The sequence below is a fragment of the Nicotiana tomentosiformis genome, chromosome 12 (genome assembly GCF_000390325.3).
Source record: "Nicotiana tomentosiformis chromosome 12, ASM39032v3, whole genome shotgun sequence".
Classification (NCBI taxonomy): Eukaryota; Viridiplantae; Streptophyta; class Magnoliopsida; order Solanales; family Solanaceae; genus Nicotiana; species Nicotiana tomentosiformis.
The window spans coordinates 90836476-90853720 of record NC_090823.1 but is presented as its reverse complement, the minus strand read 5'-3'; the positions used below and the strand labels follow the sequence as shown (position 1 = coordinate 90853720).

Below are 17245 nucleotides of genomic sequence, written 5' to 3'. Positions count from 1 at the left end.
TATTTTTGAATATTTACTCTTCTATTGACTTTATTCTTGAGTCCCAACTTACTTAATATCTTTCCACTCGTGTAATTCATATTTTATTTATCTTTGCTTAGTTTTTTTTTAATATTATTGTAGAATAGTTGATAGATCTATATTCTGGCCATCTTTCATGTTTTCTTAATTCATCACCCTTTAAATAGTAAAAATGTCTAGAGAATTTTGTTAAGTCCTATAAAAGTACTTATGTTGTTGCATTCTCCTTCTAGTAATGACTTTTAAGTGACATTTAAAAAAATACCGAAAATTAACCGAACTGTACCAATACCGAAGAGAAACTGACATGTTTGGTACGGTTTCTAAAAGTCTAATTTTGGTTATACATAATAGAATAACCAAAAAATTAATATGGTACAAATTTTATAAAATAACCGACCGAACCGAACCATTGATACCCCTAATAAGGAGTAATCATGCATAGAGTGACTATAACCTTTGGAGCATAAAGCTTCAATCAGCTTGTCATACCATTAACTGTTATCCTGCTTTATAACTTGCACACTAACCCTGGAGAGTGCTCTTTAAGGCGCTGTGGTAGATTCATGTAGACATATAAATCCCCATGGAGGAATGCATTATTCACATCTAGTTGAAAGATCTCCCATTGTTTCTTGGCAGCAGTAGCAATCAAGGTCCTAACTGTAGTCATCTTTACAACTGGAGAAAAAGTCTTTGCGTAGTCTATTCCTGATTTCTCGGTATATCCTTTCACATCCCGTCTTGCCTTATACCTTTCTATGCTTCCATCCACTCTGTGTTTGACTTTATACACCCAATTGCAACCAATGGCTTGCTTCCCAGCAGGTAGTGGAACCAAGTCCCATGTGTTGTTGGCATAAATGGCCTCAAACTCTTGTGTCATAGCTGCTTGCCAGGTAGGATTGGTGGCTCTTCTTTAATACGAAGATGGCTCATTATCATGACGAATGCTTCTCACAACCTAGAAAACTTTTGGTTTCCCTGAACATGATTAGTTTTTTCTCCTGTTTTTCTTCCTTTCTTTCTCATTCTGCTTCTGCTCCTTTTGGTGGTGATAATCAATTTCTGTCAATGGTATTATTGAGATGTTCTTTTACTAGATCTGCTAGTTCATTTCCTAAGAAAGTTGGTGAATTATCTTCAAGCATATTGTTGTCCACATCTTCATCTGGATCACATTCCTTATTAGGTGGTAATGTATCAATATTCTATTTAGCACTGAGGTCTCCCACCGGTTGAATTTCCTCCTGATTCTTGAAATTAGTGTCCACGCTAGAAGAGTTCCTGCTAATATCATTTACATTATGGGAACTACTTCCTTATTTCTCCACTTGTTGAGATTGTAATACAAATTCTTTTGTTTCACTGAGACCCTGATTCTTTTTCCTTTGTTTTGGTCGAACAAACCACATTTTATTAATACTCCAATACAACTCCAATTACAACTTTAGTACAACAACCAACAAACAAAGAAATAAAGGAATAAATAAATTAGTGTCTATGTTCTACTTTCCCCGCTATATCTATATTTTCTGTACCTCCCTTCCACCTAGTATCTAATTCTTCTCATCTCATTTGGTTTGCTTACTCCAGTTCTGTGGTTCACTTTGAGAAGCATGACTGGCCATTTTTTTGGGAATGTATACTCCAGCTACTTTTCTGTGATAAAACAGGTTTAAACATGACCTTACTCATTAGGCACTTTCTTGGTCGCCTTTTTCTTTTTGGTCTTCCGACTGGTTCTTTCTTTAATACTAGCATTGTCTTTGGCCGTTTCATCATCCTCTAGTGTAATTTTTCCATGTCTTTAGTATGTTCCTTGATCTCCACTATTTCATCCTTCTCGTGTGATTGCACTCCCTCATTCTGAGTTTGTTCAGTAACTTGGGGTCCCACTTTGTAACTTATGCCTTTGTCATCCTTTGCCTCAGCAGTTTCTTTCTCAACCTTTCTGCATTGTGGTATATTATGCCCAAGGAGTCTAACGAGTCCGAAACCTAAATGTAGTTTTTTTGGACTCAAGAGACACTAATAGGTTAAAATAATAACTGGGCACCATTTTATATATAGTGCGATTATTCATCGCGCTATACTTTAATGGAAGTTTTATCCGTTAAGGTATAGCGCGGTGAATAACCGCGCTATATTTGAACTATAAAGGTATAACGCGCATATATAAGGCGCTATAGTATATCGCCTTATATATGCGCGCTATACCTATATAAAAAAGTGTGCCTTCTCCTTCCCCAACCAGACACGAACCAGTAGCCCCCTCCCCCCCCCCCCCCCATTTTTTAATTCCCCCCAACGGTCCCCCCATTTTTAACGCAAAAAACTCCATTGGAACCCACCGGTCCCACAAAAAGTGTAGATTCTCGGTATTGTAGCAAGCTAACATCGGATCTAAGGCGTTATCGCCTAGTGAATTTCTTGTTTCGGCCCCCAAATCATCAAATCTTCACCTTTTAAAAAATTTAAAATCGAGATATTCCGACTTATTTTTTGTTGAAACATATGTATTAAAAATGCCTATTAGTTAGTTTTTACTGTGATATATGTTCTTTCGTGATTGTTATGCGATTTAATTAATTTGTTATTTTTTATACGGATTAGATTATTATTGTGCTAAAAAAGTAGTAAAGTAGAAAAATTGTTATTTTATGAATAATTAATGTTATTAGTTGTTATAACAAATATTTATTAGTTATTTTTTACTGTGGTATATGTATTATCGTGATTGTTTTGTGATTAAATTAATTTTTTATTTTTTATCTGTATTAGATTATTTATGTGCTAAAAGATTAGTAAAATAGATAAATTATTATTTTATGAATAATTAATGTTATTTAGTTCCCTTTAGTATTATGTTGTGCCCGTAATTTTAATGGATTACCCGTAATTATAATGTAGTACCCTTTAGCGTAGTACAATGTAGTTCCCTTTAGCGTAGTATCTTTGTAGTTATTAAAATTAATTATTTAATTATATGTCAACCCCAAAAATATCTGAAAAAGATGATAGTTCAAACACAAAGTCTCTCGAATACTAGTCAACACATGTAAGAAAATAACAATATTTGTCAAACTAATTATTTGTATATGAATACTTATTAATTAAATCATGTATTCATATAAAAATTAATTATTTAATTCTATTATACCCAAAAATAGGTAAATAAGAAAGAAACATATAAAATTATAAACTAACAAATAAAACAATAAACTAGCATATAAAATAATAAACTAACATATATAATAATAAACTAACATATAAAATAATATACTACCATATAAAATAAGAAACTAACATATAAAATAATAAACTAACATATAAAATTATAATATAAAAAATGTATCAACCTAAGTAATAATATAGTAAAAGTATCAATTAAATATTAATATAAAATATATTATAATATATTTAAAGATGTTAGGCAATTAAAAAGAAAATACTTTAATTAATATTGTTAAATTTACAGACATCTTCATGGAGGTTCCCCCTGTGCATCCCGAACGTGCATCTCTAGAGCTAATGTTGCTACATGCCAACCATAGGTCTTCATACATATGGGATGGGCAGTGTTTGTCCTAGACATTCCGCCCCAGATGTATAGACGATATGTGAGAGTTCATTAGGGCCCACCCACTCCATCCCCGTATAGTTAGAAGCCTTCAGGATACGGGTTTCTATAGGATTATAGAGATCGGCCGGTTGCAGTTCACCTAAGCGTTGATCACGGCTATGATATAGCGATGGCGACTGGAGACGCACACGTTTCATCCACCCATCGGCGAGGCTACCATCACACTTGAGGACGTAGATGTTCTTTTCGGGCTGCCGGTTGAAGGGTTACCTGTAGCTTACCCGCATGCTCTCAGAGACTACAGGGGATTGCATTACTTGCAGATGTTGCAGCGGCTCACCAGATTCCAGCCAGCGGAGGAGACTGCATTGAGTGAGGCCAGTCGTTTGCAGCTGACGCCCGTCCGGCAACATCAGGAGGCGATGGATGTGGAGATTATGGATGATTCACCGCCGGAGGTTATCGATCGGCACACGAGATTGGTGCTCCTACTGATGTTTGGTGGTGTACTGTTCCCGAACACTTCGGGAAACCTAGTCAGTTTGAGATTTCAACATCATCTTGAGTGGCTAGATGATTTACCTGGTTACAGCTGGGGTGCAGCTGTTCTAGGTTACATGTATAGGCAGACGTGATGGGATAGCATGGGCATCCAGAGAGACATTGCCGAATTTTTACTGCTGCTGCAGGTGAAAACATAGTTAATTCTTTTCATGATTATAACATACATAGTAAAACAATACCTTAAAGTTTACGTCCACAATCTATATTAGGTTTGGTCCTGGGAGCGGTTCCTGCAGTTCCAACCACCTCTACCACCCATCACTCCGGATGCATCACCTCCACCGTATCTACCTTTATCTTGGAGGTGAGTTGATAGGCGAGGCTACAGACGCGAGTTCGAGGCTCGACATCATTTCCACTATTACAGGGATTTGTTGGATTTGCTTGAAGGCGTGTAGGTACATGTACTTTTAAGTTTACTTGGCCTGGCTTTATATGTGCTGCGTTTACTCACGATTCCTATGTTTAATTAATAGTTCTTATGGAGGCCATACAAAGACGCGCTCATAGCCGGTTTGCCCGATTATTGCTCCCGCGGACGAGCTATGTGGAGCTCTTCTGTCCCACTGATATTTCTCGATATTGTCGAGCATCATGCCACCGAGCGAGTCCTTTGCCAGTTTGGTCGACCAAAGCTTGTACCTATTCTGCCCGCTTGGCTTAGGACACATTACCAGTGGGATGATCGTTCTAGGGCTGACCAGACATACTTGGAATGGCTAGAGGCCCAAATTGAGATTTGGGACCAGAGGTATGACCTGATTCCGGTACCCCATCCACCTGAGCATACGGATGGCGAGCATGAGTATATGGGCTTGTATCGCAGCGTTACCCGACTTCTCATCGGGAATCCCGTTCATCGCGCTAGTGGTTGATACATTCCATATGCCGGGAGGTATGAGGCACTTGTATGTTATTTGTTATACTTACTTATAACGTTAAATTATCCTTCCTTAATTAATATTTGACATGTTATGCAGGCTATTGGCCTACATCAGTTCTACTAGTTGCGACTGCATATGCAGTAGCATACTGGCGAAGGAGCGACAGCTTTGCACGAGTGTGGCCGGCAAGTTACAGATCTGGCTACCCAGACATTGAGGGGTGCCCGAGATGATGAGTGATTAGGATACTAGGCTGCTTATGTGCTGCCAGAGGAGTAATCGGCTACCAGTGGAGCGTGAACGTGGTAGACATGGCAGGCGTGGCCAGAGAGGAAGGGGTGTCCCACGAGGTCGTGGTGGTTGGCGAGGACGGGGTCCCCAGCAAGTGGGTGTTGAGGCACCCGTGGAGGATATTAGAGATGATCAGCCGAGTAACCACCCTGAGCCACACGATGCTCCTCATGATATGCTGTCATTCAGCCTTCAGCAATCGCCAGGGACTTCGCAGTTGACCCCCTCAACTCCATTGTTGATCGCGGGCGCGTCCATTATGCGAAAGGAGTGGGATCAGTATTTTCCTGATCCCCCAGACCCATCGACGGTTGCTGAGGATCTTCCGACACGAGACGTGCATAGTGGGGACAACTGAGTTATGGATCATCACCAAGGGATGTTGAGGATCTAGCGCATACTTTATCTACTCCAGTGCACCTCGATGTTCCTACAGAGCATTGCGGTGCTACTCAGGTGCTGGTTTGTTCGTATTACTATTATTTCTATTTGTATTGATCTCATTGATTAGTCAGTAATATCTAAAGCATTTTTATTTTTTTTAAAGACATCGATATTGCTCGTCACGGAGGCCGCATTGTGTGATACTGAGATGTCGGAGAGAGATGATCTAATTCAGAAGCCCACTGAGACCATGGTATGACCATTAAAAAAAAATTTCTTACACGTACGTTAGTAATTATTATTTCATATAGTAAAATATCTTATTATTCTGTAGGTTACTGTCGGCCCGACGACCGCTTCTACCAAGTCTGCCAGCCTTACCGACGATCATGCTGTAGCGCATAATCCGATAAAGAGGAGACGTGATGAGGATGAACCTGATAGCATAGCCAGGCGGGATCGGATGCGCCTTAGGCCAACCAATGCTTTAAAGCATACAGGCTGTGGGACACATTGACATTTATTATTATTTGTATATATGAGATTAAAATTATTTATGTTTTATATAATTTGCGCATGTATTTTTATTTCTCGTGATATTTAGTAGTTTAACAGTACAACACAAAAAAATGACAGATTAATATAAAATTTAAATTCGTGACTAATTAAAGAAAAAATACATGACACGTACAACATAAAAATAAAATACTACACTCAACGCATCAATGTATTTGTTTAGTCACTATCGCCCATTATTATGTGCTTCAAGCACTTAAATATCTCCTCCAATCTATGTTTTTCTTCTTCTGCCTCTTTTAGTTTCTCCTGCAATGCTGCAAGTTGTTCTTGTAGCTTCACGATCTTGAGTTCGTATTAACCGTTCAGATTCCAAAGTTTTAGCTAACATGATTTGTAGTTTTTCTGATTAATGGGTTCATCATACCGTTCATCAATACCACATTTCTTTTCGTCCTACCAATGAGAGAATAACACAAGACTATTAATTAATATGTTATATAAAAAGTATTAACAAACATTTCTTCTAAGAATAATAACTTACAACTCATTTACACATCCAACGTCTGCGCCCCAGATTGCAATTTGACCAACATGACTTCAAAATCGCACGTTTGCCATAGTAACACCTTGGTACGTAATTGCGTCCTAACATGTTATATTCGAAAATGGAAAATTATTGGAAAGTTTTTGTTTTTGTTTCTTTACAATGCAAATAATAACTAAAATGCGCGAGGTTTTTATAGGTAGCTAAGAGTTATTTTAGGTTATATAACGCATATTATTTCGGTTCTATGTTTCGCGTGATAATGATTCTTTGTCAGTACGACAACTTTTTAGGTCAGCAGCGTTTTCAGGCCGACAACTTTTTCAAGTCGACATGACAAGACACATATCGCATATTGGTGAGGCGCTATGTTTCGCGTGATAATGATTCTTTCGGGTACAAGTGGGTCCAGCTTTTTCAGTACGACAGCTTTTTAGGTCAGCAGCTTTTTTAGGCCGTCACCTTTTTCAGGTCGACATGACAAGACACATAGCGCATATTGGTAAGGCGCTATGTTTTGCGTTCATACAGGTCGACATGCAGCTTAGTTCTTCTTAAGTTGAACTAAGAGATCAATACTCAAATACCATTTAAAGAACCAGAACAGCATCCAATTCAGAAATGCCACTAACATTTAATAAGTGGTTTACAAAAAGGCAAAAAGGTAAAGGTAGTTCAAGAGATCCAAATGGAACACGTCATAACACAATCGATCCCTACCTTGAAAAAAATATGCTAGGTTGCTATACTGATTTGGTTGATGACAAGTGGTATGATGTTATGCGTCGCTTAAAAAATAAGCCTATCAATATACACACATATCTAAAAGTCGCAGGGCATATTATTGAGGGCGAAGCGCATTCTACAAAGCCTCAAGGTATGCGAATTTGGGGCGAAAAACTACAATGGGTTTCCCTTTACTCAAAATGGTATGATTATGAAGTACTATGTCACTGGCATGGGCTTGTTGTACCACAATCACTGTCTGCAACCTTCCAAACAAACATACACAAAGATGAACCAGAAGTGATTCAGTATTTGATGAAGGAGATTCTAGAGATGGAAAAGGCACTTGTTGTTCATCATGCTATCGATGATCTTAACTACCTGGAAGGAACGGAGGATCAATACTGGAATTTATTAGAAAATGAAATATTGCATAGAGACAATAAGTATCCTATTTTCCTAACAGTTGTCGAGTGGGAGGGACTACCTAAGTTTCTACCACATACGTTAGACGTAGGAGTCCTATATTATTGTAAATATCAAGCAAGTGGTCTTATTGATGATAACGATAAAATACAAGAAATGTGTGTCAATTGGGGCATAGATTACGAGGCCCTTGGTTCCGAAGGGTGCGTACAAGATGTTGACGAAAAAGATGAAGACGGTGACAACGAAATAGTGCCAGACAGCGACGTTAATGGCGAATGAATTTTTTTTATTCCTTGGGCTATATGTTAAGCAGTTGTATAGAATCGTTAATTCTAAATAACAATTTGATATAACTTCATTGGAAACATAATTGTATTTCATACATTTTGCAACCTGAACATTTACATAACTTTAGTACAACAAAATTACTCCAATAAAACACTACGTTTATCCTTGATAATTGTGCACATTGGATGAACTACCACCTGGTACTGAATTACCACCGCTTCCCAAACTAGCTGAAGGACATTTATGGTGGTATGTCCTGTTTGGGAACGTATGTCATATTTACGTGCATAAATGGTATCACCAACATCTATTTGGTTCCGTATACGTGTTCTTTTTTGCACTTGCCGTTGATACACATAATTCTTGTTACACACCATTTTAAATGGTTTCGGCAGCCAATAATGCTCAGCACCCATTGGCTGCAACTGTTCACTATAGGTGTTTAATATGCAATAACACTATATTCTTTATCAACGTACCTCGTTGCCACGAAACTCGTATGTTGAAAGCACTTCATGGCATGTGAGCATGGCAAGTGAAAGATTGACCATTTTTCACAGGAGCATAATCTTTTGGTTTCATTGACGGTGTGTGCATTATTCTCACGGTTGTGATGCAGACAAGTATGAACTATAAAAATATTTCGCTCGCTGCAATACTGCAAAAATGTATGTCATTGTGCTCTCTTCCTATATTTCCCAAATAGTTTCATTGGTTGTGGCATAAATTCAACACCCTTTTCCATCAATGATGATGCACCTCTAGATCTTTCAACAAACCTCTCCGCCATCTGCTTGAATGACATCCGCACCATGGCAGTGACTGGCAATCCATGTGCAGACTTTAATAACTCATTGAAAGACTATAACACATTTGTAGTCAGAATTCCCCATCTTTTACCACTATCCGAATGAAAATTCCACTTGTCAAGCTAATGTCGCATCAACCAATGATAGGCTTCTGGGTCTTCCTGCCTGATCAATTCCATTCGCCTCCTGAATTTACACTCTTGGTGATCTGTTGTAGCTATCCACATTAAATCATGCAAGTCCTTGTTAGGATAAGCCCTCTGGAAGTTGGCCTTCAAGTGCCTAACACAGTAACGATGGTAGGCATACGGTTCCTGCCATGCACACAAATTTTGTACAGAACTTAAAATACCATCATACCGATCAGATATTAGACAAATACATGAACGATGTCTGACAACGTGCTCCTTCAAGTGGTTCAAAAACAATGTCCGCGTCTCTTGGCTTTCATTGGTGCTAATAGCAAATGCTAGGGGAAAACCAGTGCCGTTTATGGATATTACCGGCCGACAATGCACAAAACCTTCAATGGCTGGTTTAAATGCCCAGAACACATATTTGAATATGTGTTTCGGTATTCCCGGACTCTGCTCAAGCTTCCATTCAACAATAGTCCCGGGTTTAAAGTGTTTCAATGCGGCCATGTACCTGGGTAGAGATGCAAAGGACTTATCCCAGTTACCATAAACAATTTCAAACGCACGTTTGCGCCCGAGAAATGCCTTTCTTTTGGTAATGGTACACCCATATACCTGGTGGACAGATATTATACACTTTTTGATCTTGTACCTTATGGACGCTTCAATGTGTGGAATCAAAACAAGAGAAATCAGGTCAACATTCAAGTTAAAATGATTCCCACTGAATGTGTCCATTTCACAATTGTTGGTGCCAATGTATTTACCCACAATCCACATATTTATTTTCAACTTTCTCTCACGCAGCATCCAATTACAACCTTGAAACCATCTATGACAAATAACCTTGTATACATCCAGAGATGACTCATGAACCACAATCTCACGACACTCTTTTATGTTGTACATTCGCACCGCCTGCTTAGGTGCACTTTATCAGCAAAAAGCATGCCCTTTGACTGCACCGTTGCTCTAGATTCATCCCACATTGCTGTCCGAATTTTGTCAAGATCCCTTGTGAGGGCATCCACATCCGGCATACTTGGAAACTGATCAAGGTAGGGAAGCTCCCTTGAATGAAATAGCACATGGGACTCGTACACTTTTGGTCTAACGGGAGGTGGAGCATGCTCCCTCATCAAATCAGTTTCATCATTCTCGGCCTTATCATCATCACCCTCAGTAGAGAAGGGTGTGTTATCTCTAGACTCATCAACATTGTTGTCTTAATCACTATTATCTTCCTGACTCTGCACATCTGCCATATCCCAATTAAATTTGTCGTCTTCGGGCAATTGAGTAAGGACATGACCTTCAAGTTGCTTGTTTTCATCGCACAACCAATAAGATAATGAGTTTCTCAAATTCATCCAAACTTTACATATAAACTTGATCACTCCACTTATAAGTCATAATGTGTTGATATCCCATGATGCACACTATCCTGTTGGTGATGACTCCTAGATGGACCACTATGATCTAACACACCAAAACTAGCCATATTTCAACTGTCTGTTGGTTCATAACTTGTAAAATTCATATCTGGCCGGTACCCCCTGTGGAATATATGAGTGTTAATACAAATTCAATACATAAAGATAAACATCGCAACACAAAGGAAAATTGAAGTTTACCACCCGGCTTGTGGATTATGTAAAGTTGGGGAGAAATTATGTCCTCGGTCCTCATTCGCCCGTGGAGATAAGTTTAGATCAGGCCAAAATCTTTCACCCGGAACCTGTTCAGCTAAAACTGCTCCAAAAAAACCATCCGATAATTGAGGGATATCCCTACTTTGCGGAACCTCATTATTACGAACGTCTTCCGCCTTGACGTACATTTCCAACATTTTTATCACAAGAAGTTCCCGCTATTCATCTGGAGTCCTCAAAATGTCTGTTAGATTTTCATCGTCTTCGATGTTAAACTCATCATAACAAGCAGCCCCTTGCGAAGTAACAGAATACGTATATCTTCAGGTAACTTTAGTATTCACCGAACGTTTTCTCACACTAATTTTTTTACATAACAATGATACCAATCTATCGTACTCTATTGTAAGTGACAACTTAACATGATATTGTGGAGAACAACTATAGCGTACTGAGTTATTCTTCACCCCAACCTCACCCCTCCAATATAATGAAACCCTAATTTTTCGCTCTTCGGACATTATGACAAAATGCAAAAGAACTTAACGAAACAAATATTTCGGAAGACTTGAAGGATGCTGAATGGATTTGTGGATTTTTAGCAAATTCAGAACCTCCTTAAATAAGAAAAAAACCAGTATGTGGGGTACAATTAGTGGATGTATAGCACATGCATAATAAGCGTTATATCCATATGAATTATTGGTGGGTCAGTTAAGTACAGGAATTATTGGTGGGGCCATATTTTATATATAGCGTGGTGAATAACCGCGCTATACCTTAACAGAGAAAACTGTCGTTAAGGTATAGCGCGATCTATAATCGCGCTATATATAAAATGGTGCCCAGTTGTTTTTTTAAACATATTTCCGTCTCCATATTCATACTCCAATTTCTGTAAATCCTTTCAGGGAGTATTATTCATCTTCCAAGCCAACCCAGACAAAGTTTAGCTTTGACTTAGCAAGGTCAACCCCTTTTGGGAAAAATAATAATCCCGCCCAGAAATAATATCCACAAAAAATAATAATAACACAAGAGAGTAATAACGACACCAACTCTTTTAACGAGGTGAATACAATACCCGAGCGGAGTAATATTACCACTATAATATTATAACTTAGTAGTGTCAAGAGACTACTACAATTATGAAAGAAATAACACATTTCATTTAAAACACCTCACTATAATAATACTACCACTCACTATTTATCTCACAGACAACAATCTGTGGATTACTCTCACTGCTTAGCTTCTCTTTGTTTTGGTGTATTTAACAGAGAGGGAAGCATCTCTATTTATAGGCAAAGTTTCCAACCTCTCAGCTAATCTAATTGATTGGTTCTTTGCAATTTGCATCGTCCACACATTATTTTGGTTGCAATTTGCAACTTTTTTTCCAGCCGCCCTCATTGGAAACTTGATTATCTTTTCTTTCTTTTTAATTTGGGGCTGGTCCCATAAATCTCTCCCTTAACTTTGATTTTTCTTCTTCATTCCAATTCTTGATCTCAATCTGTGAATATCTTCAAACTTCAGGGGCTTTATAAAGATATCTGCAACTTGATCATGAGACTTCACATATTTGAGCTCGACTTCCTTCTTGGCAATGCATTTTCTGATGAAGTGATACCTTGTGTTGATATACTTGCTTCGATCATGATACACCGGATTCTTCGCGAGTGCCTTTGCGAATTTGTTATCAATACAAATCTCTGTAGCTTCAATTTGTGATAAATTGAGCTCCTTTAACAATCTTCTCAGCCAAATAGCATGACATGTACAAGATGTTGCTGCTATATATTTAGCTTCACAAGTCGAGAGAGAAACAGTGGATTATTTCTTTGAACTCCAAGAAATAACAGAATCACCCAAGAAAAACACAAAACTAGTTCTGCTTTTTCTATTATCAATATCTCCCGCATAATCACTAGCACAAAATCCCATAAGGTTGAAATCACTAGAAGAAGAATAAAATAGCCCAAAGTCAATCGTACCTTTTAGGTAACGAAGAATTCTTCTAGTGACTTTCAAATGGGTGGAGGTAGGAGCTTCCATGAAGCGGCTTACTACTCCAACTGCAAAGAGTATATCTAGCATGGTACAAGACAAGTACCTCAAACTTCCCACAAGACTTTGAAAAATGTGGGATCAACATTTCTCCTTCATCAAACTTGGACAATTTTGCCCCACTCTCCATCGGTATGTTCACGGGGTTACAATCGAGCATGTTGAACTTCTTCAAGTTATCCTTCATATAGATTTCTTGAGAGATGAAAATTACATCCTCCATCTGCTTCACTTCTAGGCCCAGGTAGTATGACATGAGCCCTACGTCTGTCATCTTGAACTCACGGGACATATCTTTCTTAAAAGCTTCAAAAAAACTTGGGTTATTACCCGTGAAAATAAGATCATCAACATAAAGAAAAACAAGCAAGATATCTCCATTAGTATGAACTTTAAGGTAAAGAGCATATTCATGGAGACAACGAGTAAACCCATTGTCTTGAAAATACTTATCGATGCAACTATTCCATGCTCGTGGGGCTTGATTTAATCCATATAAAGCTTTCTTCAACCGCAACACTTATCTTCATAGTTTTTGACCACGAAGCCCAATGGTTATTCAACATAGACTTCTTCTTCAAGATAGCCATTCAAAAAGGTAGACTTGACGTCTAGTTGATGGATCTTCCACTTCATTTGCGCCACCAAAGAGATCAGCAAACGAATCATCTCCATACAGGCAACAGGTGCATAAACTTCTTCATAGTCAATGCCTTGCCTTTTCTTGTAGCCTTTAGCCACAAGTCGTGCCTTGTATCTTTCCACATCTCTATCAGTATTCTTCTTTGTCTTGTATACCCATTTTATTCCAATTGCGCGATGACCCTTGGGAAGAGTTGTTAACTCCCAAGTGTTGTTCTTCTTTATTGACTTGATCTCCTCCTCCATGGCTTGTCTCCACCTTTTGTCAGTTTCAGCTTCATCAAAGTTCATTGGTTCACAATAAGCAAAGAGACAATATAAAAAATCAAAATTAGTAACTTCTTTCGTGCCATCATAGAGCTCTTGAATGCTCATTGTTATTTGCGGTTTCTCATTTGAACTTTGTTAAGAATAAGGAGATGAAACATTGGTTGGAGAAGGAGGTGGAGTTGTATCCTGCACAAGTTCCACTGTCTCTGGTTCTTCTTCATCACCAAAGTATGGAAGAAAATCATATGAAGTTTCTTCCTGAGCTTCCCAATTCCATGTCAATTCTTCATCAAATTCAACATCACGACTCACCACCATCTTGCCGCTACTTGGGTTGTATAACTTATAGATTTTTGAGCTCGTATCATAGCCAACAAACACATGCTTGACACTTCGATCGTCAAGCTTCTCTCTCTCATAGATGTGTCATATGAGCATAGGCTATGCTCCCAAAGATTCTCAAGTGCTTGACACTTGGCTTTCTTTCACTCCATTCTTTTTGAGGGGTTTGATCTCTAACATTCTTTGTTGGAGATCTGTTGTTCAAATAAACTGTACAAGATACACCTTCTGCCCAAAATTCCTTTGGCATATTTTTAGACATCTAGCCATATTAAGAATCGTTCGATTCTTTGTCTCTGCAACTCTATTTTGTTGGGGTGAATAAGGTACCGTTAGAGTGCGATGAATTCCATGAGATTGACAAAAGTCATTAAATTCTTTTGAAGTGAAGTTGCCTCCTCTATCGGACCTTAAAACTTTTATTTCATAGCCACTTTCTTTTTCTACAAGTACTTTGAAATTTTTAAAAGCAGCAAAAGCTTCAGATTTTTGGTTAAGGAAATAAACCCAAGTCTTTCTACTAAAGTCATCAATGAAGAGTAGAAAGTATTTAATTTTACTAAAGGAAAGTGGATTGATTAGCCCACACATATCGATGTGAAAAAGATGGAGCGGTTTGGTTGATCTTGACATGGCCTCCTTTGGAAAACTCCTCCTTGCATGTTTTCCAGAAGACAAGCTTTACACAATTGATTGGGATGGTTGATTGATGGTATCCCATGCACCATGTTCTTTTCTCCCAGTGATTTGAGCGCTTCAAAATTCAAGTGACCAAATCACATCTGCCAACACCATGATACATTTTGCACATTAGCGTTCAAACACTTTGCATCAATTGTTTTAAGATTCAGAGAAAATAATCTATTCTTTGCCATATGCACTTTAGCAATTAGAATTCCACCTGAATCTCTAAGCCACATATGCATATTTTTCATGTAAATGTCATATTCCTTTTCAAGAAGTTGGCCTTAACTCAAATATTACTTTTTAATTTTGGCACATAATAAACATCTTGAATTAGCTTGTGACTACCATCTTTACAGGAGATCAGAATCGTACCTATCCCTTCGATTTGAATCTTTGAGGCATCTCCAAAGGGCACATTACCTCTCACCGTGTTATTGATCTTCACAAATTTCTCTTTGCATCCACACATATGATTGCTTGCTCCATTGTCCAAATACCACGAGCTACAATCATCCATGTCTTCTTCCTTGAGTGCCATCAAGAACGTTGACTCATATTCTTCTTTCTTGTCGTAAAAAAGGTTAGCTTTTTCTTCAATAACATACACCACAAAATCAAATTTAGATGTTAAAGTACGAAAGATCTTTTCTACCACACAGACATATTCTATGTCCTCACCGTATCTTCTTAGTTGATTTACAATAACATTCACTTTTGAACAATAATCCGAAATGCATTCGGATTCTTTCATTTTAAAAGTTTAAAATCAGCCCTTAGAGTTTGAGGTTTTACCTTCCTCATCTTGTCTACTCCTTGAAGAGAATTTTGTAAAATCCCCTAAGCATCCTTTGAGGTGGTAACAGCTGCCACCTTCTCAAATATGGCATCATCCAAACATTGGTGGATGAGCGTGAGGGCTTGTTGATCATTCTTTCTCGCCTTTGCGAAGACCTATTTTTCATTTTGATGCAGAGCTTCCTCATTATCGGGTTTTGCGTATCCTCTGTCAATGATTTCCCATACATCTTGAGAGCCAAGAATGGCTTTATTACGTAGACACCATTTCTCATAATTATCTTTTGTGAGACGGGGTACCGAAAAAATAGCGGACCATTATTCGCCATGGATCTGATACCACGTTGTTGGAAAAAATAATAATCCCGCCCAGAAATAATATCCACGAAAAATAAAAATAACACAAGAGAGTAACAACGACACCAACTCTTTTAACGAGGTAAATACAATACCCGAGCTGAGCAATATTACCACTATAATATTACAACTTAGTAGTGTCAAGAGACTACTACAAGTTTGAAAGAAATGACACTCTTTATTTAAAACACCTCCCTACAATAATACTGTCATTCACTATTTATCTCACATACAACAATCTGTAGATTACTCTCACTGCTTTGCTTTCTGCTTAGCTTTTCTTTGTTTTGGTGTATTTAACAGAGAGGGAAACATCTCTATTTATAGATAAAGTTGCCAACCTCTCAGCCAATCAAATTGATTGGTTCTTTGCTATTTGCATCGTCCACACATTATTTTGGTTGCAATTTGCAACCTTTCTCTGGCCGTCCTCGTTGGCAACTTGCTTATCTTTTCTTTCTTTTTAATTTGGGGCTGGTCCCACAACCCCCACTTGAACCTTTTCCACACTAGATCTAGTCTTTGGACTAACAATTTGCTTGATATAGTGCCATGTATGGCAATGGAAAGGCAACTCAGGTAAAAGCACCCAAACTGGAACTATTGTTGTCTCCTCATTCGATTTGAAATCCGGGGTCTATTTTTCCAACCACATAATTTTTCCTTTAATTTTTATAGACCGCTTGTACCATACAAATTTAAAGTTATCTTAATCGTTAAAATAAGAAACAAATAGTTCGTTAGTCATAGACTCCTATCTTAACATTATCTTTTATCGAGTCATCTCAATTTGTGGTCGAGTTCTCAAGAACATCCCCACGATTGTCATTCTGCATTCATCGGCCATTAACGGCATTCCCTTATGAGTGGAGTATCGAGCTTTTACTTCAGGATTGACATGGCAACATGTTGTTTTCAGATTTAGATGGAATTTCTTCTTCACTTGTTGTTTTCCCTGCTGAAGGCTTCCAAATCTCAGTCAGACGTGCAAATTCTAGACTGGCCAGTGTCTCCGTGAGATGGTGTGTGTGCACCAGAGGCCCAAGAAAGGGGAAATAGTTACCATTAGATTGTTAACGTTATGCATGGTTGTTTAACGTTATGCAAATATTATACCTCTGAATTGGTCACGAAGATTACACATTTACTGGCAACTGTAAATCTTTTATGTATTGTTTTACAGATTTAAGAGAAACCTAAGGAATTTATAAAAAGGACCCTTTAATAAACATAATGAAAGATCAATGA

At 38.1% G+C, this 17245-nt stretch overlaps 1 protein-coding gene across 1 annotated transcript; it reads left to right on the top strand.

The window, feature by feature from the left end:
- Positions 1-951: 951 nt before the first annotated feature.
- On the top strand, positions 952-4242 carry LOC138903029 (protein MAIN-LIKE 1-like). Its single transcript, XM_070190937.1, has 2 exons — positions 952-1098; positions 3775-4242. The coding sequence occupies exons 1-2, from the start codon at positions 952-954 to the stop codon at positions 4240-4242; spliced, it is 615 nt and encodes a 204-aa protein (XP_070047038.1).
- The last annotated feature ends 13003 nt before the right edge of the window (positions 4243-17245 follow it).

Excerpts from the sequence above, each read along its gene's own strand:
- LOC138903029 (XM_070190937.1), top strand. The coding sequence starts at position 952 with ATGGCTCATTATCATGACGAATGCTTCTCACAACCTAGAAAACTTTTG. Across the intron at positions 1,099-3,774 it reads ATAATCAATTTCTGTCAATG|CGATGGCGACTGGAGACGCA; the intron begins GTATTATTGAGA and ends GCTATGATATAG.